Genomic DNA, 20930 nt, shown 5'->3' on the forward strand with positions numbered 1-20930 from the left:
CTCTTAAAAATGGCTGTATTTGAAATTCATACTGTAAAACCCTGTCCCACTGTATTTGCACTAAAAGGGTTTGGACATTATATTGCAACACTTTTTTATGGGGTACTTTGAACTTAAATTGTACTGTCATATATCCAGATATTACCAATGATACCTTTTGCAAGGTAGCATGCCACAGCTGAATAATTTTGTTATTAATTTGAAAAACCATTAATTTAAAGCTTGTCTTCCCTGCTAAAGAAAAGAGGGTGATTTTAGTTTTTGATGCAGTGCTTAACAGCTACTCTGACTGTCAGCATATTTAATTGGGTTGGGACGTTCTCTCATTAATGCACTTACCAGATACCTGTTTCTCTGTATCTCAACTCATATTTTCTGCCTCTTCAAATTTTTGATTTGATTAATGCTTTCTCTTGGTGTATCAGACCTGTGCTCTTAGAGAGTTTCACACAGGCTTTATAAACATAGATGCTATCAGGATGAAAAAAAAAAGAAGAAGAAAAGAAAAAAGAAAAGAAAAAAAGAAAGAAACAGCGGCTTCATGTTCTTTTTGTGTATATATCTTGCTTTTTTGTGTATATAAATATTTTTTTTTTGGTCTTTCTTTTCAGTTCAGCCCAATCCTTCTGTTCTAATTGGAAATCCTATCCGAGCATTTACTCCTCCCCCTCCTCCTCTGGGACCTCACCCCAACCTGGGGAAATCTCCAAGTCCTGTTCAAAGGATAGATCCACACACTGGGACAAGTATTCTCTATGTACCTGCTGTCTATGGAGGAAATATGGTCATGTCTGTGCCTTTGCCTGTAAGAATTAATTTTGTGTTTTTCCCCCCAACCCTCTCCTCAATTATTGTATGCACCAAATATATGGGAAAATCAGATAGTGAATTTATTGCAGGTTTATTCAGCACTTTACTTCAAATATATGAGCTTTGCTGGCTTTAGGAGTGGCAGTGCAGAGGACCATCAGAAAATAGGGCCTTTAAAGCTTTGCTCCCACAAAATAACTCCAGGCAGCCTAAAAGCAATTCCATGTTCATGTAATTTGGTGTGTTTTAGGCACACCAGTGGAATCTGTGTGCCGTGACTCGAGACACCTGCCTCGGAATTATTGGCCCAGTTCAGTTCTTAATCATCAGAGAGACATCAGTGATTCACCCCCAGTTTGTTTCTCTTTATTGGCTTCACACAGTCTAAATTACCAGTTTTGGAATTCTGCAGTGCAAGGTGTCTGAAGTGAAGTGATAAGAAAAATAAGCATAATGGGATGTTTTTCCCTTCCAGAACCTTGTAGTGAACCAGTTTCCTGTCCAATCCCTTTCTTTAATGACATTTGGGAACAGAAGGAAGATCTCTAATCAGGTCTTTTAGGCTACATTTATGCATGGAATTTTGGATTACAGATCAGACTGTCCCTCCAAAATTGCCACAAATTAAAGAAGCAGCCTCTGCTTTATTGCTACCCTTCACAGTCACATATTCATGGAGGAAAATGCAAGGAAAGAACAAAGGCTGCAGAAGCTTGTAACGTGTCTTTGTCGTGCACAACCCCTGAAAACTGTGGGAAGGACATGGAATTAAACACATGCACATGGGTTTAATTCCTTTCATAATGCTAAATGTGGGAACACAGTTACCTTGGTTTTTTTTTCAATAATGCTCTGTTGTAATTTGGGTTATGGGTGCTGAATAGGGGACTTGCTGTAGTTTCGGTTGCATGTCTTAGATCAGCTGGCAGCTGTAAATTGGTTTTCTTTGCTAGGCCAAGGAATTTTCCTTTTTCCAAGCTTACTAGAAATCTGCATTTGACGAGTAAATTTAAATGCAATGAGAAGGCCAGCAGCTGTATCTTTGTCATGCTTGCTCACATTATATTAATATCAAACCAAGGTAATTTAAAAAGCTCTGCCTTATTGTTCCAAGGTTAATATATTTTTTATGTATTTCCAATCAAAAGAAATGTATTAAAAATAAGTGTTTTGAGCTCACCTTCCCTGAGGATGGATTTTTAAATAATTAAGTGGGAAGACTGAGGTACTAATGAGACAGCTACTTTTGAAAAGAGGCTCAGAGATGATTTGAGGTTGTACAGATGCAAGAGCAGCCTAAAGCTAAAGTTCAAAGTGCACATTTCAAGGGCAAATAGTAATTTAAAAAAAAGAGTAGCGTGAAAGTTGTTACACTTGAAACAAGTAGGGACTGAAGTAAAATGTGTTTATGTTCATGTAAGATGAAATGATGTCTTTGCTTTGTTTAATGCAGTTCCCATAGCCAAGGTAAAAGCAGGAGGGGGTTGTGTGCTGTCATCACTAAGGGATGCTCTGGCAGCCTGAGTGGTGATTACTCTCCCTGCACTCGCCTCTGATTCGTGTATTTTCCTCCTTTTAATAAATTCCCTACAGGGAGAGATTGAACTAATTTGATCCAGAGCTGTCTTCCTTTGCATTCCTTTCAGGAATAAAACTGAAACCATTGTAAAAAAATCCAGACTTTTATTACCTGCTTTCAGGAGGTGGATTTTACTTCAAATGTGCAATTCAGATGTAGCACAGACACTTTGGAGCAGCCCTGTCATTCCTCACTTGTGGAGGGTCTTGGATTGTCCCAGTAGTCCTGGTACCTTCACTAAGTGTCTCCTGGGTGCAGAGGAATGGTCTGGCTGCTCCTTCAGTGGTACAAAATCACAGCACTGGATGCTAAAAGGTCTGTTCCTCAGGTCAGAGGCTTCTCCCTCTGTTCTTCCCCCCAGGCCACAACCCAAGTCTCTTAAATACCAGGAGAAACGGATTTTTATTTTCTTGACCTTCATCCATGTCTGTTTAATTAGAGAAGAGATTAATCTAAAGTTTGTTGAACTACAATTTATCCATCAGTCTTTTCTCTCAGAATTTCAAAACCACTGAAAAAATGATGGGTTTTGATACAAATTTTTTTGCCCAGGATTGTCCTCCGAAATCTTTGCTGCCCTTACAGCTCTCCCTTTCCAGCGCCAGCTGTAGCTGTGTGTGAGTGTGTCAGGTCATCTGATGCACAGGAAATTATTGTTTGACTTAATATCAGTGTGCTTGCTATTTCTCTGCCCTTAATGTACCTTAACAGGTTGCATCTCTCTCTTTTTTTATTTTTTCTTAAATTTTTTTACTGTGTAGGTACCATGGACGGGGTATCAGGGTAGGTTTGCAGTCGACCCTCGACTCATTACTCATCAAGCAGCTATGGCATATAATATGAACCTGTTACAGGCACATGGGCGTGGGTCTCCTATCCCTTATGGCCTGGGGCATCACTCTCCAGTTAACATGGGACAGCAGCAGCTCCAGCATCAGGAAAAGGAGCAGCACGAACAAAGTCGAAATGGTCAGTGGTTGAAATGGCAGTGAAAATTGGTCTGGTTCTGAGAGTTTGTGCTTTAAATTACTTTATGATTGTACTTTACAATATCCTTTAAATAGGGTATTTTTAATTCCTTCCTTCGCCCTTTCCTCCCTGATCGAGGGATCTGCAGAGTTGGGGAAAGAATGTGAGATTTGCCATTACAAATAGAATAACTCAGATACTGTGAGATTCAGAGGAGGAAGTAATGGAAGCTGGGGAGGGGTGTTGGAGGTATAATTGTTCCATCTCTGTTCTGCAGTACAACTGCTGATGTTATTTGCAGTTAAGTTGGAAGAACTACTTAGTGATGATTAATGAACAAAGTGCAAAGATTAAAGGAAAAGTGTTATTTAGGTAAATGATATTAAGTGTCTGTGATGCTGTAAATGCTATACTAATAAGTCTAAATTTTCCTGTGTCTGGCAAAAAAAATAAATCCCAAAATAATAACTTTTCTATCGAAACTAAATGACTTTGTAAATGTTTTTAGGTAAAAGTGAAAATGCTGCTGGACCCGAAATCAGTAAAATTCGAACACCTGAGAAGAAACCTCTGGAATCCAAGCAGGTGGGTTTCTCTTGTCTGGGTTTGTGGTTTGGTTTTGGGTTTGTTTGTTTATTTGTTCATTTGGTTTTGTGTGTTTGTTTTTTAATAATCTCTCTTTTAATGAGCTTAGTCATTACTGAAATGGTTTTGTTTGTTTGTTTTAATGTGGATTTCCAAAAGCTTTCCTTCTCTTTTCTCCAGGTTGATTTAGAAGCCAGTTCTCAGCAGAGGAGCCCCGAGTCCCGTTCGGGTGTTGGTTTTCCCAACGCTAAATTCCATCGCAAAGAGAATCCCAACCCCCGGCAGCTGAACCTCCACCTCACCCCGCCCCACTCCCAGTTTGCAGTTCCCAACCGCCACTTCCAGCACCTCTCCCAGCTCCCAAGGCAGCCGTATCCTCTGCAGCAGCAGCAGCAGCAAAACCTTTTAAGTCAGCAGCAAAATCACTTGCCTGACCAAGCAAACCAAATGCCACCCCAGCAGAGCCAGGTAGTTCAGCAGCATAACCATTTGAATCAGCAGCCTCCACAACCTTCACAGCTTTCCCCTGCTTACCAGGCAGGCCCCAGCCAGTCTTTTTTTAATAATCCAATTCCCCACCGACCACATTCTCCTGCTGTAGATGCTGTGATTTCAGAACAACACCCCCCACCTCTGTTACAAGAAGTCAATAATCCTTTGAGGCCTCTTGCACAGCACAACCCCGTTCTGCCAACCCACTTGAACAACTTCATTGAAGAGAATCCGTCAGGAATGCCCTTAGGGGACACTTTAGGTAGGTGACTTTTCTTTATTTAAATTCAGAGTGTGCAATTATAACTACATTGAAGTGAAAATGAAGGAGGTATTTACCTTTTTCAGGCATATTGCTCTGAATTGGGTCATTGTTGGGTTAGTTTCCATAAGTAATGTCATTGAGCATAATTTGCTGCTTCAGGCATGTTTGAATATTCAGCACTTTATTAGAAGATTCATGTTTATATGATTTTCCATATGATTTAAATAACCAGGTTATACACTGCAATGCAGTTAGTATATAATAGGCCCTGGAATATACTGTTTAAAAAGTATTCTTTTTTTTTTTTTTTTTTTCTTTTTCTGACATAAAGATCTTTAAAAAAGGGCATTAGATAAAATTTTTTTTTAAAACTATTTTTGTAGATCGTATGCATGGAAATGTAGCTTTGGAAACAATAAGGCAGCAACAACAAGCCAGGTTACAGCAATGGAATGAACATAATGCCTATCTCAGTCAAGGCACTATTCCATATCAACACCATCACCATCCTCATCTACCACATCTTCCTCAGCAACCAATTGGATTGCATCAACAGCAGCAAGTTAGGGCAAACTGGAAACTTGCCAGTAATACAGAAGATGAAACAGAGGCAACATATTCAAGGTATTTGTTTACTGAGTCATCAGAGCTTGTGTAAAATTGAGCAGTGGGCACCTATCTGTAACACTGTGATCAAGTGCAAGGCACTTAAAGGTATTGCTTTTTGCTGCTGTTATTATGAAGGTTAAAGTAGTTGGCAGGCTGACTTACAACTGTGCTTTTATTATGTGTTATGCTTTGTTCTGTTAGTATATTGGGTAGTAAAGCTGTAGTGGAAAAATATTTTCATGGAGCTTTTTGGTGTTGTGTTTATGGAGAAAGGAATGGGTAGAGAGCAACAACCTTGTGTTTTTATAAAAGAGGTGTCTGAGTGTAGTTAAGGCCTATTTAAGTTGTAAATTCGAAAACAAACAAACCAGCCCTTCCCCAAACATTGCTCCCCAGTGAAACCTAAATTTTTCTTTTCAAAAACCCTTTGCTTTTAAAAGCAAAAAAATGCTTGTATTTGAGATGGAGCATTAGGGGGCAAGAAAGGAAGCGGTTGAATGTCAACAGAAAAATGGTTCCAGTGGTCATCAACTTTGATCATGTGTATTGTAAAGGCTGGATTTTTAAATTGCCTCTGTTTACTGTCATCTCCCACTATGCTTTCTTTTCCATCTGGGTTGTTAGAGCCATGGTAAAGCATCTAAATGCCCTCTTATATTTTTGAAGTGCTGAATTGAATATTCTTGACCTTTTGAAGAAGTTTGAAAGTCTGTTGTGCAAGTGAGGGGAATCCCTGATTGTTCTGGCTTTTGGCTTGTAGGGGGTTAAAATTTTCCTTAACTATGTGAACTTTTTACCCTGTGTAGTAAAGCAGGAAATCCTTCCCTTAGTTGTCTCTTAAGAGATAACAAAAAATTGATTCTTCTGGCCAAAAAGGAAATCTCAAGAGTTATTAAAACTTTGAGATGATTCAGGTGGGTATTTCATCCAATTAATCCTCTCGTGCCTGATTTCTGATTGCTCAGTCCCATCCTTTGAAGTTAGGGGTCAGTAAGCCCAAAGATGAGAATATTTAAGTTCAGTGGTTTGTGCTCTTTGAGTTTTTTCCGCCTCAGAAAAGAGTGGGATTTCAGCAAAAAAATTTTTTTTTTCTTTTTTTTTTTTTTTCTTGATGCATTTATTCTGTCAATGCAGATTCCAGGATTTGCTCCGAGAACTGTCCCACCGTGATCCAGGCGAAAGTCGGGACTTGGCCGAAATGCCCCCCCCTCAGTCGAGACTGTTGCAATACAGACAAGTGCAGCCCCGGAGCCCACCAGCACTCCCTTCTCCTTCCTGCAACTCCAACCACAGTGCTCACTTCCCCACCTTCACTGAAAACAACAGAGACATTGAACTGCCCAGTAACCCAGCATTTCAGCAGCATTTACCCCAAATATACAACCCCCCTTTCTCAATGCCATCCGAACATATAACCCCATCTCCCTTGAAATACCTGCAACCTGATGGATCCTGGACTTATGCTAACCTACAGCAGAACCACCTTATGGGGCAGGGCTTTCACTATGGGATACCTCCACTGCCCCACAGGTCGCAGCAAAACCCTTTTATACAAATCCAGAACCATCAGCACGCGGTCGGTCAGGAGCCATTTCACCCCCTCGCGTCTCGAGCAGTATCTGCCTCTTCGCTCCACAGCTTAGAAGAGGTAGGTGGAGGTGTTTGCTCTTGTCTGCTGTGCAGTTGTCACCTTGTTTCGCTCTCAGATTGCACTGTGGAGTGGTCAGGGATGCCCAGCACCTCAGGCATTAAGAGCTCCCACTGGGAGTTCCTGAGAGGTGGAGCCGTTCTTTGCTCTTCACCCTGGGCAGGTTCCTGGTTCTGGGCACTGCAGGTGTAACATTTTCTCTGCATGTTGGGAAGTCTTGGCTTTTTGAGTGTTGCTCAGAGTTTTCTTGCTGGGTCTCTGCCTGTTGTTTATCTGGGGTGAGATTTGACCCAGCCCAGGTGACTGGGTCACGAGGTGACTCTGGACAAGCAGCGTGAAGGAACCGGACAGTTGGCTCAGTGTGGAACCCTGAGTGTGGTTGAGCTACAAACTTGAGACCAGAGCTGGACAGGTGTTTCACCCTGGTTTAATAAATCCCACCCTGCCTGAACTCATTTGATCAAACCATCTTGTGTGTTTTGGGGGCTCAGAGTCTGGAAATCAGTGCAGAGATACCCAGCTGTACTGCTTGAATCTGGGTCCAGCACCAGCCACAGCTGGCTCTGTCCCTCTCCATGTTCTCTTGTCCTGGACTCCAAGGAGGTGTATTATGGGATGCAGACTATGCCAGCACATACGACTAGGACAGGTCACATTTTGAACAGGAGTTTTTAATCCCTGTTGGAATACAGAGTGCTGAGAAGTGTATGATATTTAGACAGGGAATATCCTGCTTGCATTCCAGGAATGCCAGAATTAATATTCACACTGACTGCATGTAATTCAGTATTTGTACCTAAGTGATGTATTTCTGTTAAAGTTTTTACAGAAACCGTGGGGGGAGCCCTCCTCATCACTATCTCACATAATATATATTTAATTTAATTGTCTTTCGACTTCCGAAAATAGAAAATATTTACTTTATGAGCCTGAGCAAAATAACTAAAATTGAATTCCAGTGCATTTTACAAATTTCTGTCTTATATAGACCCAGAGAGGTTAATGGAGTCCTCAGGCCCAGCTAGAGCTGTAGTAAGGTTTGAATTTATAGACATTTAGAAGTTTGATGTCTCAGTCCATTAAGTCATCCCACCTTGTATAAAATCTAATACTTTGTGACAAGACTTACTGCTGTCAGTACAGCAGGATGTAGGAACAATGTCTTTTCAGCAGTAATAAACCAATAAATATTCCTATAGAGCTTGTGGCAGCTTCTGCTATCTGAAGACAAATAGAGTGAGCCTTTATGTAATTAGTGCAAATTCGGTTTAGTTGTTATTTTTTCTTCCTTTCAAAATATGTGACAGAAATGCCAAATGCAGTAAAAGTATTCCAAGACAGGGACTTGCCTGTAAACTTCCCAAAACTGCTGGTCCAGCTGGTAGGTGGGACCAAAGAATGCACAAAGAAATCAAAGTGTGGTTTGAGGTGTGTTTTTAACAGACATCCCTCATACAAGGCAGTTGTCAGGGCAGTTTTCTTGACTTCTGGTATCCTCACTAAACTCTTTTCTCCATCACTATTTATAAAACTGTTAATTGACTTGATACTTGAAAGCTTTTGCTTGTGTTTAGTCAAACCAGATCTGAACTGCACATCAAAGGGAATACTGAAGTTATTCTGTCTGGTTCTGTACTTGCAAGTGTCCAGAATTTTGATAAATTCCTGCCTGCTTACCAAAATTGCCCGTTAAACTCAATAAATGTATATTTTCTGGGTGTGATTTGGGCAGCAGCTTATGAATTTGGGGGTTTTTTGTTGTTGTTGAAGAAAACCCTCAGGAGAGTAGAGTGTCAGGATATGCAAGTGTTGACCCCTTGATTATGGTGACTAAAATAAGATATAACAGTTTTCTTTCATGCACTTTTTTCTCCTGTCTGTTTTTTGTGAATCATACAGTAACAACATTGGGGCACTGCAAACAAGTTATTTGATGTTTATTTAGCTAATTTCTTGTGGCATTTCATTAGGATGTTTTCTTTTTTCCTTTTACCAAGTATAGATTTATCTGTATGACTTTTCCATTATTGATGCTCATTAGTCAGTGCAGAAGGGAGAAAATACTGTATGTTCATTTTTAAAAATAAACTGTAATATAGCAGACTTAGTTTAAATCTTGAGAAAGTTTAGAGAGCCCTTAAATCTGAACTTTTGAAGCCAGCAGGTTAATTAATGGAGCTCCTACCATTTTCATCTCTGTGATCTACAGGGTTTACAGGTCATTTCTGTGGTTTCAGATAAAATTCTCTGCACTATTTCTCCCGAGGGCAGAGGCTTCTCCAGAGTATTTGTTTGTGTACATTCACAACATCCAGTGTACAAATGTATCCTGCTCCCCCAGATCCTGCTATACAAGTCACTAATTTATCCTTTGGAAAAGGAAAAGCCATTTTTTTTTTCCTGGCTACACTGTAAGAACATTTTTCTCTTGCTCTTATGTGCTTCTGTGCTTTCTTTGCTTCATCTGTAAATGCTGGGTATCTTCCTCCTCACTGTGTGATCCATCGCCCACGTAGGACTGTGAGATGTAAAGGCTGATGAGAATTAAGGAATCTCACTTGATGTTCTTTGCAGTTGCTTTAAAATTCTCTATTTTGTGTGATCAAAACAACATTATCAGTGACTGCAATATCCAACATATAACTTGAAATGCATGAGATTTCTTTCTAAATGCAAAGGACATTTTTTTTTGGTAAGACATTTCAGGGGAAAAAATTGAGCGGGGAAATGGTATTTGACACATAAATAAGAGCAAAAAGGCCATTTTTTGTTTTGTGATTTTTTGTTCACAGTATGAACCAAGAGGACCAGGCAGGCCGTTGTACCAAAGAAGAATTTCCTCTAGTTCAGTCCAGGCTTGTTCTGAAGAATTAAACACTCCTCAAGACAGTCTTGGTCAGTGTAAAGAGCTTCAGGACCACAGTAACCAGTCATCGTTCAACTACTCCTCACCTGAGTTGTGGGTGAACTCCTCCTCCTCTGCCCCGTACCCAAACATTCCATGCAACGGAGCCAGCAGAGCAGTTCCACCCCGGGAGTTGTTAGGTGGGTACCCTTGGATCTCTGCTGTAAGGAGACAATTTAAGCTGCAGTGACCAAGTGTAAGTGAAAGAGTCGGTTGTGGGGTTTTTTCCCCACAACATGTTTTCTGCCATTTCTTGAATTCCCAAACCCGGTGTTGAAGTATTTGTTGTTTCAGCAGTTAAAGGTTTGGAATAATCCTGGTTTTGTTTGCCATCTTGTTACCATCCTGCTGCTGCCTAAAGAATACTGTGAGTGTTCTCCATGTCCTAAATCAATGCTGCTCCTTAGTCCTCTCCAAAAGCTCCAGTAAACCCAAATAGTCTCTTACAGCGGTTTCAAGTGCAGCTGAGTTTTTACTGAGAGGAGCTAAGGTGACTGGTGGGATTTATTTGCAAGATGGATTATTTGTTCCCAGATTCAGTGATATTTGGTGTTGATATTACAGTCTGGGGGAGCAGCACATAAACTGAATTAGTACTCTCAGCGTTTCTCCCAGTAAATTCTGGTACTTCATCAAAGTAGTGACGAGTTTAAATTCTCTCTCACCGTGGAACAATCTCAGTGGAACGTGGCTTCCCTGGTGGTAGGAGCAGTGCTGATTGATTGAGCAGACAGAAACTAAATTAACTTTTCAGAGGTGAAAAAAAAGCTGCGAGCAGAGAGTTGGAGCAGTGCAGCTATTCTTCCGTTCTCCATACTTTCAGTGGTTGTGAAAAACAAAATAACCAGGATAGTACAGTTTCTTCTCCATGGCTTTGCTTTAAGAATCTCCAGTGGTAATTTAAAAACAAGATTAGTAAAAATATGAACAATATCCTGGTGTGGATATTAAAACCACTTCATAATGCAGAATTATTTACAGGATGGTTCTTTTTGGCCTTAAAAGATTTAATTGCTTTTGATGAAGCTTTATAAACTTAAAAATCTTATAATTTTACAGTGATTGTGAAGTAGAAACAAGCAGTGTAGAATGAATGAAAAAAGCTGTTTATATTAGCAACAGCACTCGAGAGTTAAGTTCCTAATGTGCCTTTTAATTTCCAAAATGTGAAAATGTTATTTTGCAAACCCATGTGTGTGGCAGCATCTTTTGTTCAAAACTTCAAGCTCAGGGCACCTCCTTCAATCTATTTCTGTTTTTACTGAAAATCAAGGAGCTGAATGCACAGTGTTTTATGACATTCATCACTGGAGTTGCTCCCTAGACTGGTGGTTATCTAATAGTGGTTATCTAATAGGAGCTCAGGAACCCTGGCAAGGTTACTTTGGGATCAGCCAGTGCCACATTTCCTTGCTTTAATGTAAAGTGTTTGTGAGTAAAGTCTACAGAGGACAGATGTGTATGTAAAAAGTACCATATCCCTACATTTGCTGTCAAATAGTAAATTCTAAATGAAAAGGCCAAGTTCTGACTAGTAACTGCTTTTGCTATGAAAATACTTTTTGCTGGAATTAAGAATGGTTTCTGTTTTGTAAATAAGTGTATATGAATAGTGCCCATATCTAGTGGTTCATGCAAACAAATCTCCATTTTCTGGCTGCTGTGCTTTCCCACATTCACAGCTCAGTGCCTGTGATGATCATATTTACAGCCCAAATGTGTTTTATGGAGCTGAGGGTTAATGACCAGTAACTGCACTGTTTGCCGTTACCATTGATTTTTATCCATGAAATAAAACCCCGTGAGAATGTGAGGCTGGGAAATTATCCTGTGCCTGCATTTTTTTGCTGGAGAGAGACCCTGATCCAGACTGTCCAAGGGCTGATCTCTCCTGTACATCAGGAATGGCTGAGGCACCACTGTTGGATTGGATCAGGATGGATTTATGGAGGGCAGGGGGAGCTGCTGTGAATTCCTCAGGGTCGTTACATGCAGGCACTTCCCAAAATTGCAGTTGGAGAGTTTGATATGCATTGCTTTTTCTGTTGATAGAAAGAAAATGATTTAAACTCTTACTCAAGATGTTTATTTCATATTTTTTCTTCTGTTGGACACCTCAACCACACACAGCTTTCACCTCTGGCCCCGCTTGTCATTACTTGTCTTCTCTTGAGTGCTGTGGTTATTTTTGGGAGGTTTTTCTGCTCGTGGTCTGGGTTGTTTGGTTTTTGTTGAATCATAGCAACCCTAGCAAAACTGCTTTGCTTATGTTCTTTCCATAGTCATTCTTCTGTGAGTTGATTATGGGTTTTTTTTGCTTTGTAAAAATCAGAAGGCTGTGTGTGACCCTTCCAGCGAGAAAATTAACTGTATACTTTGTTTTCCTACTTTTGCACTCATTTGGTGGTACATTTTTATATGTACACTTTAAAAATAATGTTATAGGGTTAAGGATTGAAATAATTACAGAATATATGTGCTGTCCAGCTCTTAGGCTATTACAGATAGAACATTTACCTGTTTCATCAGTGTGGAGTTTCTCTAGTTGTGTGAGACAGCAGAATTCTCCAGACAAAGTAAGGTACCTCATTAGGATTCAGGAAATTCACTTGAAAGCAGTTTTATACCTCTGGTTTAAAGCACCATTTTTTCTGATAGTTACAGAAGTTGTTAAATGTGGAGCAAGAACATATCAATTAGCAGGAATGCATTCAGCCTAAAATACCAATAATTAGTTGCTTGGCATTCAGGACTCTGAATTGCTGTTGGAGAATGAATTATATATGGTACTGTAAATTTTAATTTTAGCCTATTAAGCTATAAAGCAAGAGGAATGAAATACTCTTTGTGCTGTCTCAGTGGATAAAGTGCTTAAATTAGAGTAGATCCCACAGGGAAGCAGCTTACCTTCCATGCACCGGGTAAATCCGCTGTGCGGAATTGCGGGTTCGGTGTTCCGGGCTGTGGGCACCCACGGAGAGGGTGTTTAACACTCTCATTCCTGGGGTGTTGGTGGCAAGGATAGGGCACAATCCAATAGTGGAAGTGAAGCTGGGGAACTCCAAGACCAGCTTGGAGCAACCTGGGCTAGTGGAAGGTGTCCCTGCCCATGGTGGGGTGGGATGAGATGAGCTTTAAGATCCCTTCCAACTCAAACCATCCCCTGCTTATCTGAGTCTGTGAACTTAATAATAATGTTCAAGGACACAGTGACTAAACACAGAAAATTGGTGGTGTGGGAGGCGGTTTCCAGTTTCAGTACCCCCAGTACTTATTTTGGGGTTACCTCAGGTAGATTTGCTACGTCAGAGCCTTTCGCTTACCCACGCTCTGCTTCCTCCTCCCGCAGCTCCACCCAAGACAGCGAAGCCCCCCGAGGAACACCTGAAGGCCGAGAACATCCAGCTCTCCAACTCCTTCAACTACAACGTGCTCCAGCACCTGGGCCAGTTCCCACCTCTCATGCCCAACAAGCAGCTGGTGGAGTCCAACAGCAGCAGTCCCCAGCCCGCCGGGAGCAAGCCCGTCATGTCCTACGCGAGCGCCCTGCGGGCCCCCCCGAAGCCCAAACCCCCTCCTGAGCAGACAAAAAAGAACAGCGACCCTTTGTCCTTGTTTCAGGAACTTAGCCTAGGTAGTTCATCAGGTAGCAATGGCTTTTACTCCTATTTTAAATAATCAGATTATTTTTTTTAGAGAGAATTTAATTTTTATTTGTGTCCGTAGATCTAAGGTAGTTGGGGCTTCACCTGTAGTTGCAAATATTCCCTTTGTTTATATTAGTAAATATATCCTCACTTAATTGCTTTGCTGCTAGACTTGCAACTAATTTTTTTTTTTTTTTAATTATATTCCATTATTTTGCATTTTTTGATGTGGGTCGGGTTTTTGGAAGCTTTTCTGTAGGAAAACACGTGTTATTTTTTAATTTGTGTAATGTTAATGATATGTTGCATTAAACTAGCAGCTGAGAGATTACCTGTACAACTTGAAAAAAAGGAAAAAAAAAAAAGGAAAAACTAAAAAAGGAAAAAAAAAAAGTTTGTCTAAATTGTATTTAAGAAGATTGTAAGTAGCATTTACATTTATTCAATAACATTAGCATACTATGCTGGGTTTCTGTACCAGAAATGGCCAGTTAATGTAAAAATGTATGTTATTTCTGCTTAAATTCATTTAATTTTTTTTTTTTTAAATAAAGGTGCAGCATCTTCTAAATAATTTCAGTTTTATCAGCTTTTTTGTGAAGGGATGCTGCATTCTCAGACTTTTATAGTTTTAGATTCTGTATGATGTGGTATTGTATTTTCCATCCACTGTAGGGTAAAGTAAAGGCATTCTTTGCAGACACCTATGCCATCGTTTGGAAACATTCAGATAAAAGTATTGATATACTTTAAAAAAAATAATTAAAAAAAAAAAAGAAAAAAAGGAAAAAAAATTAACAAAAAAAGCCCAAAAAAACTCTACATTTTATTTTTGGACAAGCTAGTAATATAAGCTTGTTTGAAAAGTTAATTTGATAGGTTTTTTAAATGAATCATGAAGCTGAAAATAAATTTTTAGGTATGTTGGTGCTTAGTAGATTTAATAACTATTTTAAAAAAAAAATGCGTGAATTTAGTAAAAGACTTTTTTTGTTTGTTTGTTTAATTTTTTTTTTCCACTATGCATGTGTAAATGTTTGTAATCTGGCTTTTTCCTCCCCTTTCTCCAGTGGTATAAAAGAATTGTGCCGCTTTAATTTTTTTTTTTTTGGGTTTTGTTTTTTTTTTTTTTGTTTTGTTTTTTGTTTTTTTCCGGTAAAACTTTTGGTACATTATTTGATGTTTACATTAAAATGTGACATTATACAAGGAAATTCAGATATTTTGCTAACTGTTTTGTTTGAGGAACATCATTAAAGAAGAGATTTAATGTTTGTCAAAGCTGTATCCAAATTTAATCGAGACCTTCTGGGGATCAGAGTGGTTACCAGGTTATTTATCTATGTGAGCTCTGTGAAGTTCTCCAAGAACCTGACCCTTCAGGAGTTACAATCTGAAAAAAAATTAATGATGGGATATTAAAAAAAAAAAATTAAAGAAACCAAGTGTGAACGAAACCCTCAGAAGATAAACTTTGTGGAGAAAGATTTCTGGCCTTGCACACTGTCCCTGCTTTGTGGCTGGGGAGCTCCAGAGGGGGGTTGGAGAGATTCTCCTGTTTGTTTGGGGTTTTTTTCTCCTTTTCCAGTTGAAATAACTTAAAATCTGGGAACTGTTTTACAGGGATGAGCTGGGTGTAGTTGCAGGATTCCTCCACTTATTACCTGTGGGAATGGAAATTTTAGAGCTGTGTGGGGGTGATTTCAGCTGTCCATGGGACACCTCCCTGGGAAGCAGTGGCTGCTCCTGGTTCAATCAGATTTTTGCTCTGGTTACAATCAGGTTTATTCTTTTACATTTGGCTTCATGTTTGAAGACAAGGGTCTTTATGAACTGGGGTTGATTTAAACTCATTGCACTGCAGAGGCTTGCATATGAATTTTTTTATTATAAGTCTTTGCTGGCTTGTGGTTCAGAAACTTATCTGAAAACCTTTTTCCTTCTTTTTGCTGCGAAGTAAATCACAGATAACTCGTTTAATTTATTTCCTGATGTCTGTACCAAACAAGGGGGAGGGGACAGCCCCTGCCAAGCTGTGCTTTTATCCCTTCAGCACCATCAAATCCAGAGGACCCAAAAATGAGTATAGAGGCCAAATTCTGCAACCTTGAATCAAGCAAAACTCCCGTTCAGTGGGTTTTTGCCAAGCTGACGGCTGCAGAAATGGGAAATCCATCAGCAGGGGCCAGTGGAAGTTGCCTCAGGCTCCTTATTTTGGCAGAACTGTGCCAGTTCTCCTCCACGGAGCACCTGGCACTGCTTGGAGAGACGGATCCGTGTGCCTGGACGTTGTGGAGAGTCCCTGGTGGGCTGTGCAGGCTGTGGCAGAGGACAGGTAGGGTTCAAATGCCCCTCAAATGCTTTGGAGTTTCAGGGGTTTCCAAAATCACTCCTTTCTATGGAGCAGCCCTTTGATTCTGTTCACCACATTTGAATTTTAAACCAATAAACGTCACTTGTTAATTTACTGCTCTCTGTCCATCAGTTAAAGGGAGATGGTCACGTCTCACCACTTTTATTCTGTTTTACACCAGCACTTGATCTACACTGAAAATATTATGGAGAAAGGAGCATTTTCTCTCTTGAGTTACAATTTCTTTATGAAAATTCCTGCTGGTTTTGGTGCTGTGTTTTCCTAAGTGCTCTCACCCAGGAGTTTGAGGATGGAATGGCAGAGAGCTTGTGGCTCTCAGCTTTGACAGGAATCACTGAATTTCTTAGAGTGAGGGTTTTTTTTCCAAAAGATTGTTTCTTTGGAAATGTCTTGTCTGGCCATTATGTGTCACATGTATAGTCCTGAGTGGGATCTTTGGGTTTTAGAACAAATTATCCAGTGTTTATTGAAGTCATGTGAAGAAAACCCCCAAAGTGTATTATAAACTCTCCTAGGGCTTTAATCACACTCTTATTATAATGAAATTAAGACTTACAGATGGCTCCAGTGGGCACTGCTCAGGCTGCACTGTAAATATGGAGCTGTTGCAGTTACAAGGAGAATTCAAAATTATGAGTCTGGTTTGTATAAAATGTCTCAATTTGGAGGAAAATAATGGGGGTTTGGGCATCTACACCAAAAGGGTATTTGGCTCCTTGACTTTTTTTACACTTAATAGTACAGTTAGTGCCAAATCCCATTTTCCTTTGAGAATAAACTCCCCATTGTTGTCTGTGGAATATTTAAACGACAGGATTATGCGGATCTAAATTTAGAAAGCTGGTATTTAACACCAAGAATAATTTCTGGGTTTATTTTCTTGAATTCCAGTTTATCGTGAGAAAAATCTGGATGCCTCATGGTAGGTTGTCACTGTGGTGGTAAGAACTAATAAAGAATGGAGAGAAAGATTTTAAAAAGAAATTATTTGGCTCTACAAAAATGAAACTTTTTTTTTTTTAACATTTCAAATAGAGCCTCCATCCTTTAAAAATCCACTTAGGGAATGCAGCTGGGAGGTTGTCATCTAATACAGTTTGTCCTGGTTTTTTAATTGTGTGGCCCTTTGCAGGATGTGAATCCTGCCACTGACTCTACAAACCCTATGAGTACCATTCCCTACTTTGATTAATTATTGTTTTGTTCCCAGATTTATGGAGTTCAGCTGGTTTTTCTGCAGAGATCATGCTCTCTAAGCAATTCTTTTGCTGTGTGTGTGGTACCTCAGTGCTATAACTGGCACCAGGAGCACTGTTTGACCACTCCAAATTTCCTTTTCAGACCGAACTCGGGCGTATCAAAACCCTCACATTTCCAGGGCAGTGAGCCCACAATGCTCTGCCCATATCATTGTTCTACTCATTTGTTTTGTTAGTTTTAAAAGTTTCTGGTTTTCCTAGAAAAACTGCAGACAATTAACTTGTCAAGACAGATGGCGATGATCTATGGTGCCTGTAAAAATTCGCACATCGTATTCCCTGACATGAAATATGGGCTATTTCTGTTGGTGTAGCAATACTTGAGCCAGTCTCTCTTTGTTAGCTGTGTCAGGGAGCAAGGATTGAATCCTTCTAAATTTGTTTTTTTCTTCCATTCAGGAGAAGTAAAGAATTTACAGCAGAAGTGTGGAAATGCCAGTTCGGTGGGGGGGGTTTTTTTTCTTTGGCAACTTCAGTCGAGGGATGTTGAGGAGTTTTTACCTCATTAAGGATTAATAGATGCTGCTGACAAATTACAGAACACGCTCTGTGATCTGAATTACCCAAGACTGGTTAGAAGATGTTGTCAGTCCCTTCTCCCTAAGACTTGGCTCCCTCGTGGAGGGTGAATACCTCCACAGGACCAGCTGTAAAGCTGTGGTGGTGCTCCCAGTGAGAGCTGGTGATACTGGGCACAAGGCTGAACCAGAGCCTGGGGTGCAGCCCTTTCTATTACATAGAGAGTAGCCCAGAAATCCCAGTTTATTCCCTTCTCTGCATTTCCCTAGAGAGCAGCAAAGCAGCTCGGTGCCTGGCTGCAGGGTGTGCGTGTGTGATGTCTGTATGTCTTGGATTTATGTTCGACAGCTTCACCAGGGCCAGAACATCCATCAGGGGTGACAAAGCAAGAAAAATCTCATCCTCTTCTTCAATCAAAACAAAGTCATGGTGCTCTTTTCCTGCCCCTTGGTGACAGTGGAAAGGGGAGATAATTGGAAGGGATGCTTTTAGAGCAGGTCCCATTGCTGTGGGTGGGTTATGGTGCAGAGCAGCCTAATGCTCCTGGAGTTAAGTTATAAAGTGATACAGTTTTCCAAGGGGCACTGTCCCACCCTGGAAAGTGGGAGGTTGTTTAAAATGAAGTTGACTGAGGTTTATTCTGTCCATGGTCAGGTTCCTGGCATGTGACTGTCCAACTGCAGTGCTGGATGGAGCCCAGGGGCTTGGTGTTAATCCCCTGGGGCTGGCAAACAGCATCTCCTGGTGTTGATGACCTCGTGTATCAGGTATGTTCCTCAAGAGCTGTCAGGCCCAGGAGAGAAAGGGCCCCTCTGCAGCAGGGCCAAGGGTCTCATTGCAGGGGGGAGAGTTCCCAGATCTTTGGGACTTTCTGGGAATCACTTCCACAACTGTTAGAGTGAGGAGAGAGGTGATGGTCACAAGGAAGTGACAGAATGGAAAGGGATCAGTGAAAAAACAAATAGGTGAGTCCACCTGTGCCATTGTAAACTGCATGGTCAAACCCCTGAGCATCCTGCATATGCTGGCTCTCTTCAGGCATGGACTAAGGGAGAAATAGGGGTTTGTACCTGGACTTGTGGGTGAAATCCTCTCTGCACACCCCCATCTGAGCTCCCTGGTGAGCTCTTGGTTCCCCACGCTGCCGGTGCTGGGCTGTTCCTGCAGCACCTCGTTGCAGATGAAGGGTGTTGGAGAGCTCAGCTCACTGCTTGCTAAACAGGCAGTTTTCTTCTTCAGGGTTGTTTGTCTGACACCTTTTCTGCACATTAAATTCACACAACACGGCGTTTAAAGACGAGGGAAGCAGATTCTCTCCACGCCTCAGAGCAAACCTTACATAAACAGAGAACTTCGCGTCTGCTGCTGCCTCGACTGTGATTTAACACTCGGGCTTTGCAGGGTGGTGGGCACAGTTCAGCCACCAGAATCTCAGCCCTGTGTCTCCCCTCCCTGGGGCACCTCAGTGTGGGTGCCCTGAGAGAAGGGCTGGGCAGGGATGTTGGTTTATGGAGTGGCAAATGGTCATGCCCAAGGAACCCACGACCGAAGGGGTCTGTGGCTCTGGTGGTGACAGGAGCAACGCTCAGGGTTTCTTGGTGGCTGGTGGTTACTTGTTCTGCAAATCAATTCACCTCTCCCTCTCTCTGCTGCGTTTCCCACTCAATTCTTTGGCCGTGTCCCAAGCCCACATGTGCTCCTGTAGGATGTGCAGCAGCCAGGTCCCCATCCCTGTTTGGTGACTCCCTGCGTGCTCCTGTAGGATGTGCAGCAGCCAGGTCCCCATCCCTGTTAGGCTCTGATGACTCCCTGCCAGTGAGAAAGTTTCTTTCACGTTTCCTGGTACATTCCTGAAGTTCTGGTGGCCGTTCCCTGCTATTTGTTCAGCTGAGAGAATGAAAACTGAAGCCGGTTACAGCTCCCCCCTCCAACATTATATTCTTTTTCCTTTATGAAGACCAATTACTTTTATTAAGTCTCAAAACACATTATCAGCTCTCTGGGAGAGAGTTTTCGATGTGGCAGAACGAACCTGCTGCAGGAGCAGTGCCTTTCCCACTGTGAATACCAATGACCAATTTAATGGACAGGTCCCTGTTCAGCAGTTCTTAATACCAGGAAGAAGAAAATGAAGCCATCCATGTGCTTCTCAGTCTGGCAGGGACCATATGGAGCAGGGAATGATCACAAAGCCTCAGCTTGGAGCAGGAGGAGAATAAAGCTCGGTGAGTTTAAAGGCTTTAGGAGGCATCTTGCTGAGCTGCCTGAGCTCTGGCTGTGGGTGGAGGATCTTGCTGCCGGGAGCTGTGTGTTTTCTCTGCCTCATGAGTAAAGTGAGCCCAGAGAGGCTGTAAAACCTTGGGTCCAGGCCAAACCCCAGCACTCACTGGGAATCTTTCCATTGCCCTCACTGGGGCTTGGATGAAGCGGGTCAGCCCTGGTGCAGGTGGGAGTGTGCAGGAGATGGGGGAGACCTTCCAGGGTGTGTTTATCTCAAACGTTCATGTCTTGCTCTTGAATATGAGGGGGACTAAGCAGCATCTTGGCTGGGCAAAAAGTTGGCCCATCAAGAACCTACCTATAAATAATTTTTCCCAGAAGAAGCATTGCAGGAGAGGGATGACACCTCAGGAAAGGTGCTTCTCAGGGGTGCAGGACATGCCCCTGCTCCGTGTGGCGTGATGAACTTAGACCCATGTCCCCAAATTTTGCTTATCTCAAGCCCTGGCACATCTGAGGTGGTGATGATGGCTGAGCTGGGAATGCTGCTGTGCCTGCCAGCTGCTCTGCTTGGATTAACCTGCCTTGTGTAGGTTGGGATGTCCCAACCCGGGGTCAGCCACCTCAGGGTCACACCAACTACTTTCCTTTCTGTTGTTGCACGTAAAGGATCTCCCTAGAAACTAGCCTCTGTTTTCCTGAACAATGAAAATGCAAATGAAGAATGTCAGCTCTGTACCCAAAAATAAGATTTCAAAACCATTTAGCATTTCAGAGTGGCTCTGTGACAACTTGAAGACTTGCAGTTGTCTCTCATAATGAGAGACAGGCAGAGCTCCTCAGCTCACACTCACATCTGAGCACCAGTGAATGCTTCATCCCAAAACTTCATAATATATGTGTTATTTGTAGTGCTTTTCAACTTCAAAGAGCTTGAAAAACATTAATGCAACTTCACAAAAGGCTTCTGTTCTCGCTGCCACGCTGCTGATGGGGAGATGGAGACAAGCCTGAGTCTGGCTGGGGCTGCTGGGGCTCAGTGCACCCCA

The 20930-nt window shown here is 41.6% G+C and overlaps 1 protein-coding gene and 1 long non-coding RNA gene across 6 annotated transcripts in view; one reads left to right on the forward strand and one right to left on the reverse strand.

The window, feature by feature from the left end:
• The window catches only part of HELZ (helicase with zinc finger), an 85530-nt gene extending 69554 nt beyond the window's left edge, over nt 1-15976 (forward strand). For all 5 annotated transcript variants that reach the window (XM_032706539.1, XM_032706542.1, XM_032706543.1 and 2 more), the window contains 8 exons: nt 612-805; nt 3151-3358; nt 3867-3943; nt 4124-4697; nt 5084-5324; nt 6444-6957; nt 9750-10002; nt 13212-15976. In XM_032706539.1, coding sequence (XP_032562430.1) covers nt 612-805; nt 3151-3358; nt 3867-3943; nt 4124-4697; nt 5084-5324; nt 6444-6957; nt 9750-10002; nt 13212-13540 — 2390 coding nt within the window. In that variant the 3' untranslated portion in view covers nt 13541-15976. The remainder of the gene's footprint in view (nt 1-611; nt 806-3150; nt 3359-3866; nt 3944-4123; nt 4698-5083; nt 5325-6443; nt 6958-9749; nt 10003-13211) is intronic.
• On the reverse strand, nt 425-19969 carry LOC116796169. The gene is made up of 3 exons (XR_004360286.1): nt 19690-19969; nt 1991-1995; nt 425-434 (listed from the first exon to the last, which is right to left on the reverse strand). It is a non-coding gene; the product is annotated as an uncharacterized LOC116796169 (long non-coding RNA).
• Between the last annotated feature and the right edge of the window lie 961 nt (nt 19970-20930).

This window comes from Chiroxiphia lanceolata, chromosome 19 (assembly GCF_009829145.1).
Source record: "Chiroxiphia lanceolata isolate bChiLan1 chromosome 19, bChiLan1.pri, whole genome shotgun sequence".
In the NCBI taxonomy this organism is placed as follows: Eukaryota; Metazoa; Chordata; class Aves; order Passeriformes; family Pipridae; genus Chiroxiphia; species Chiroxiphia lanceolata.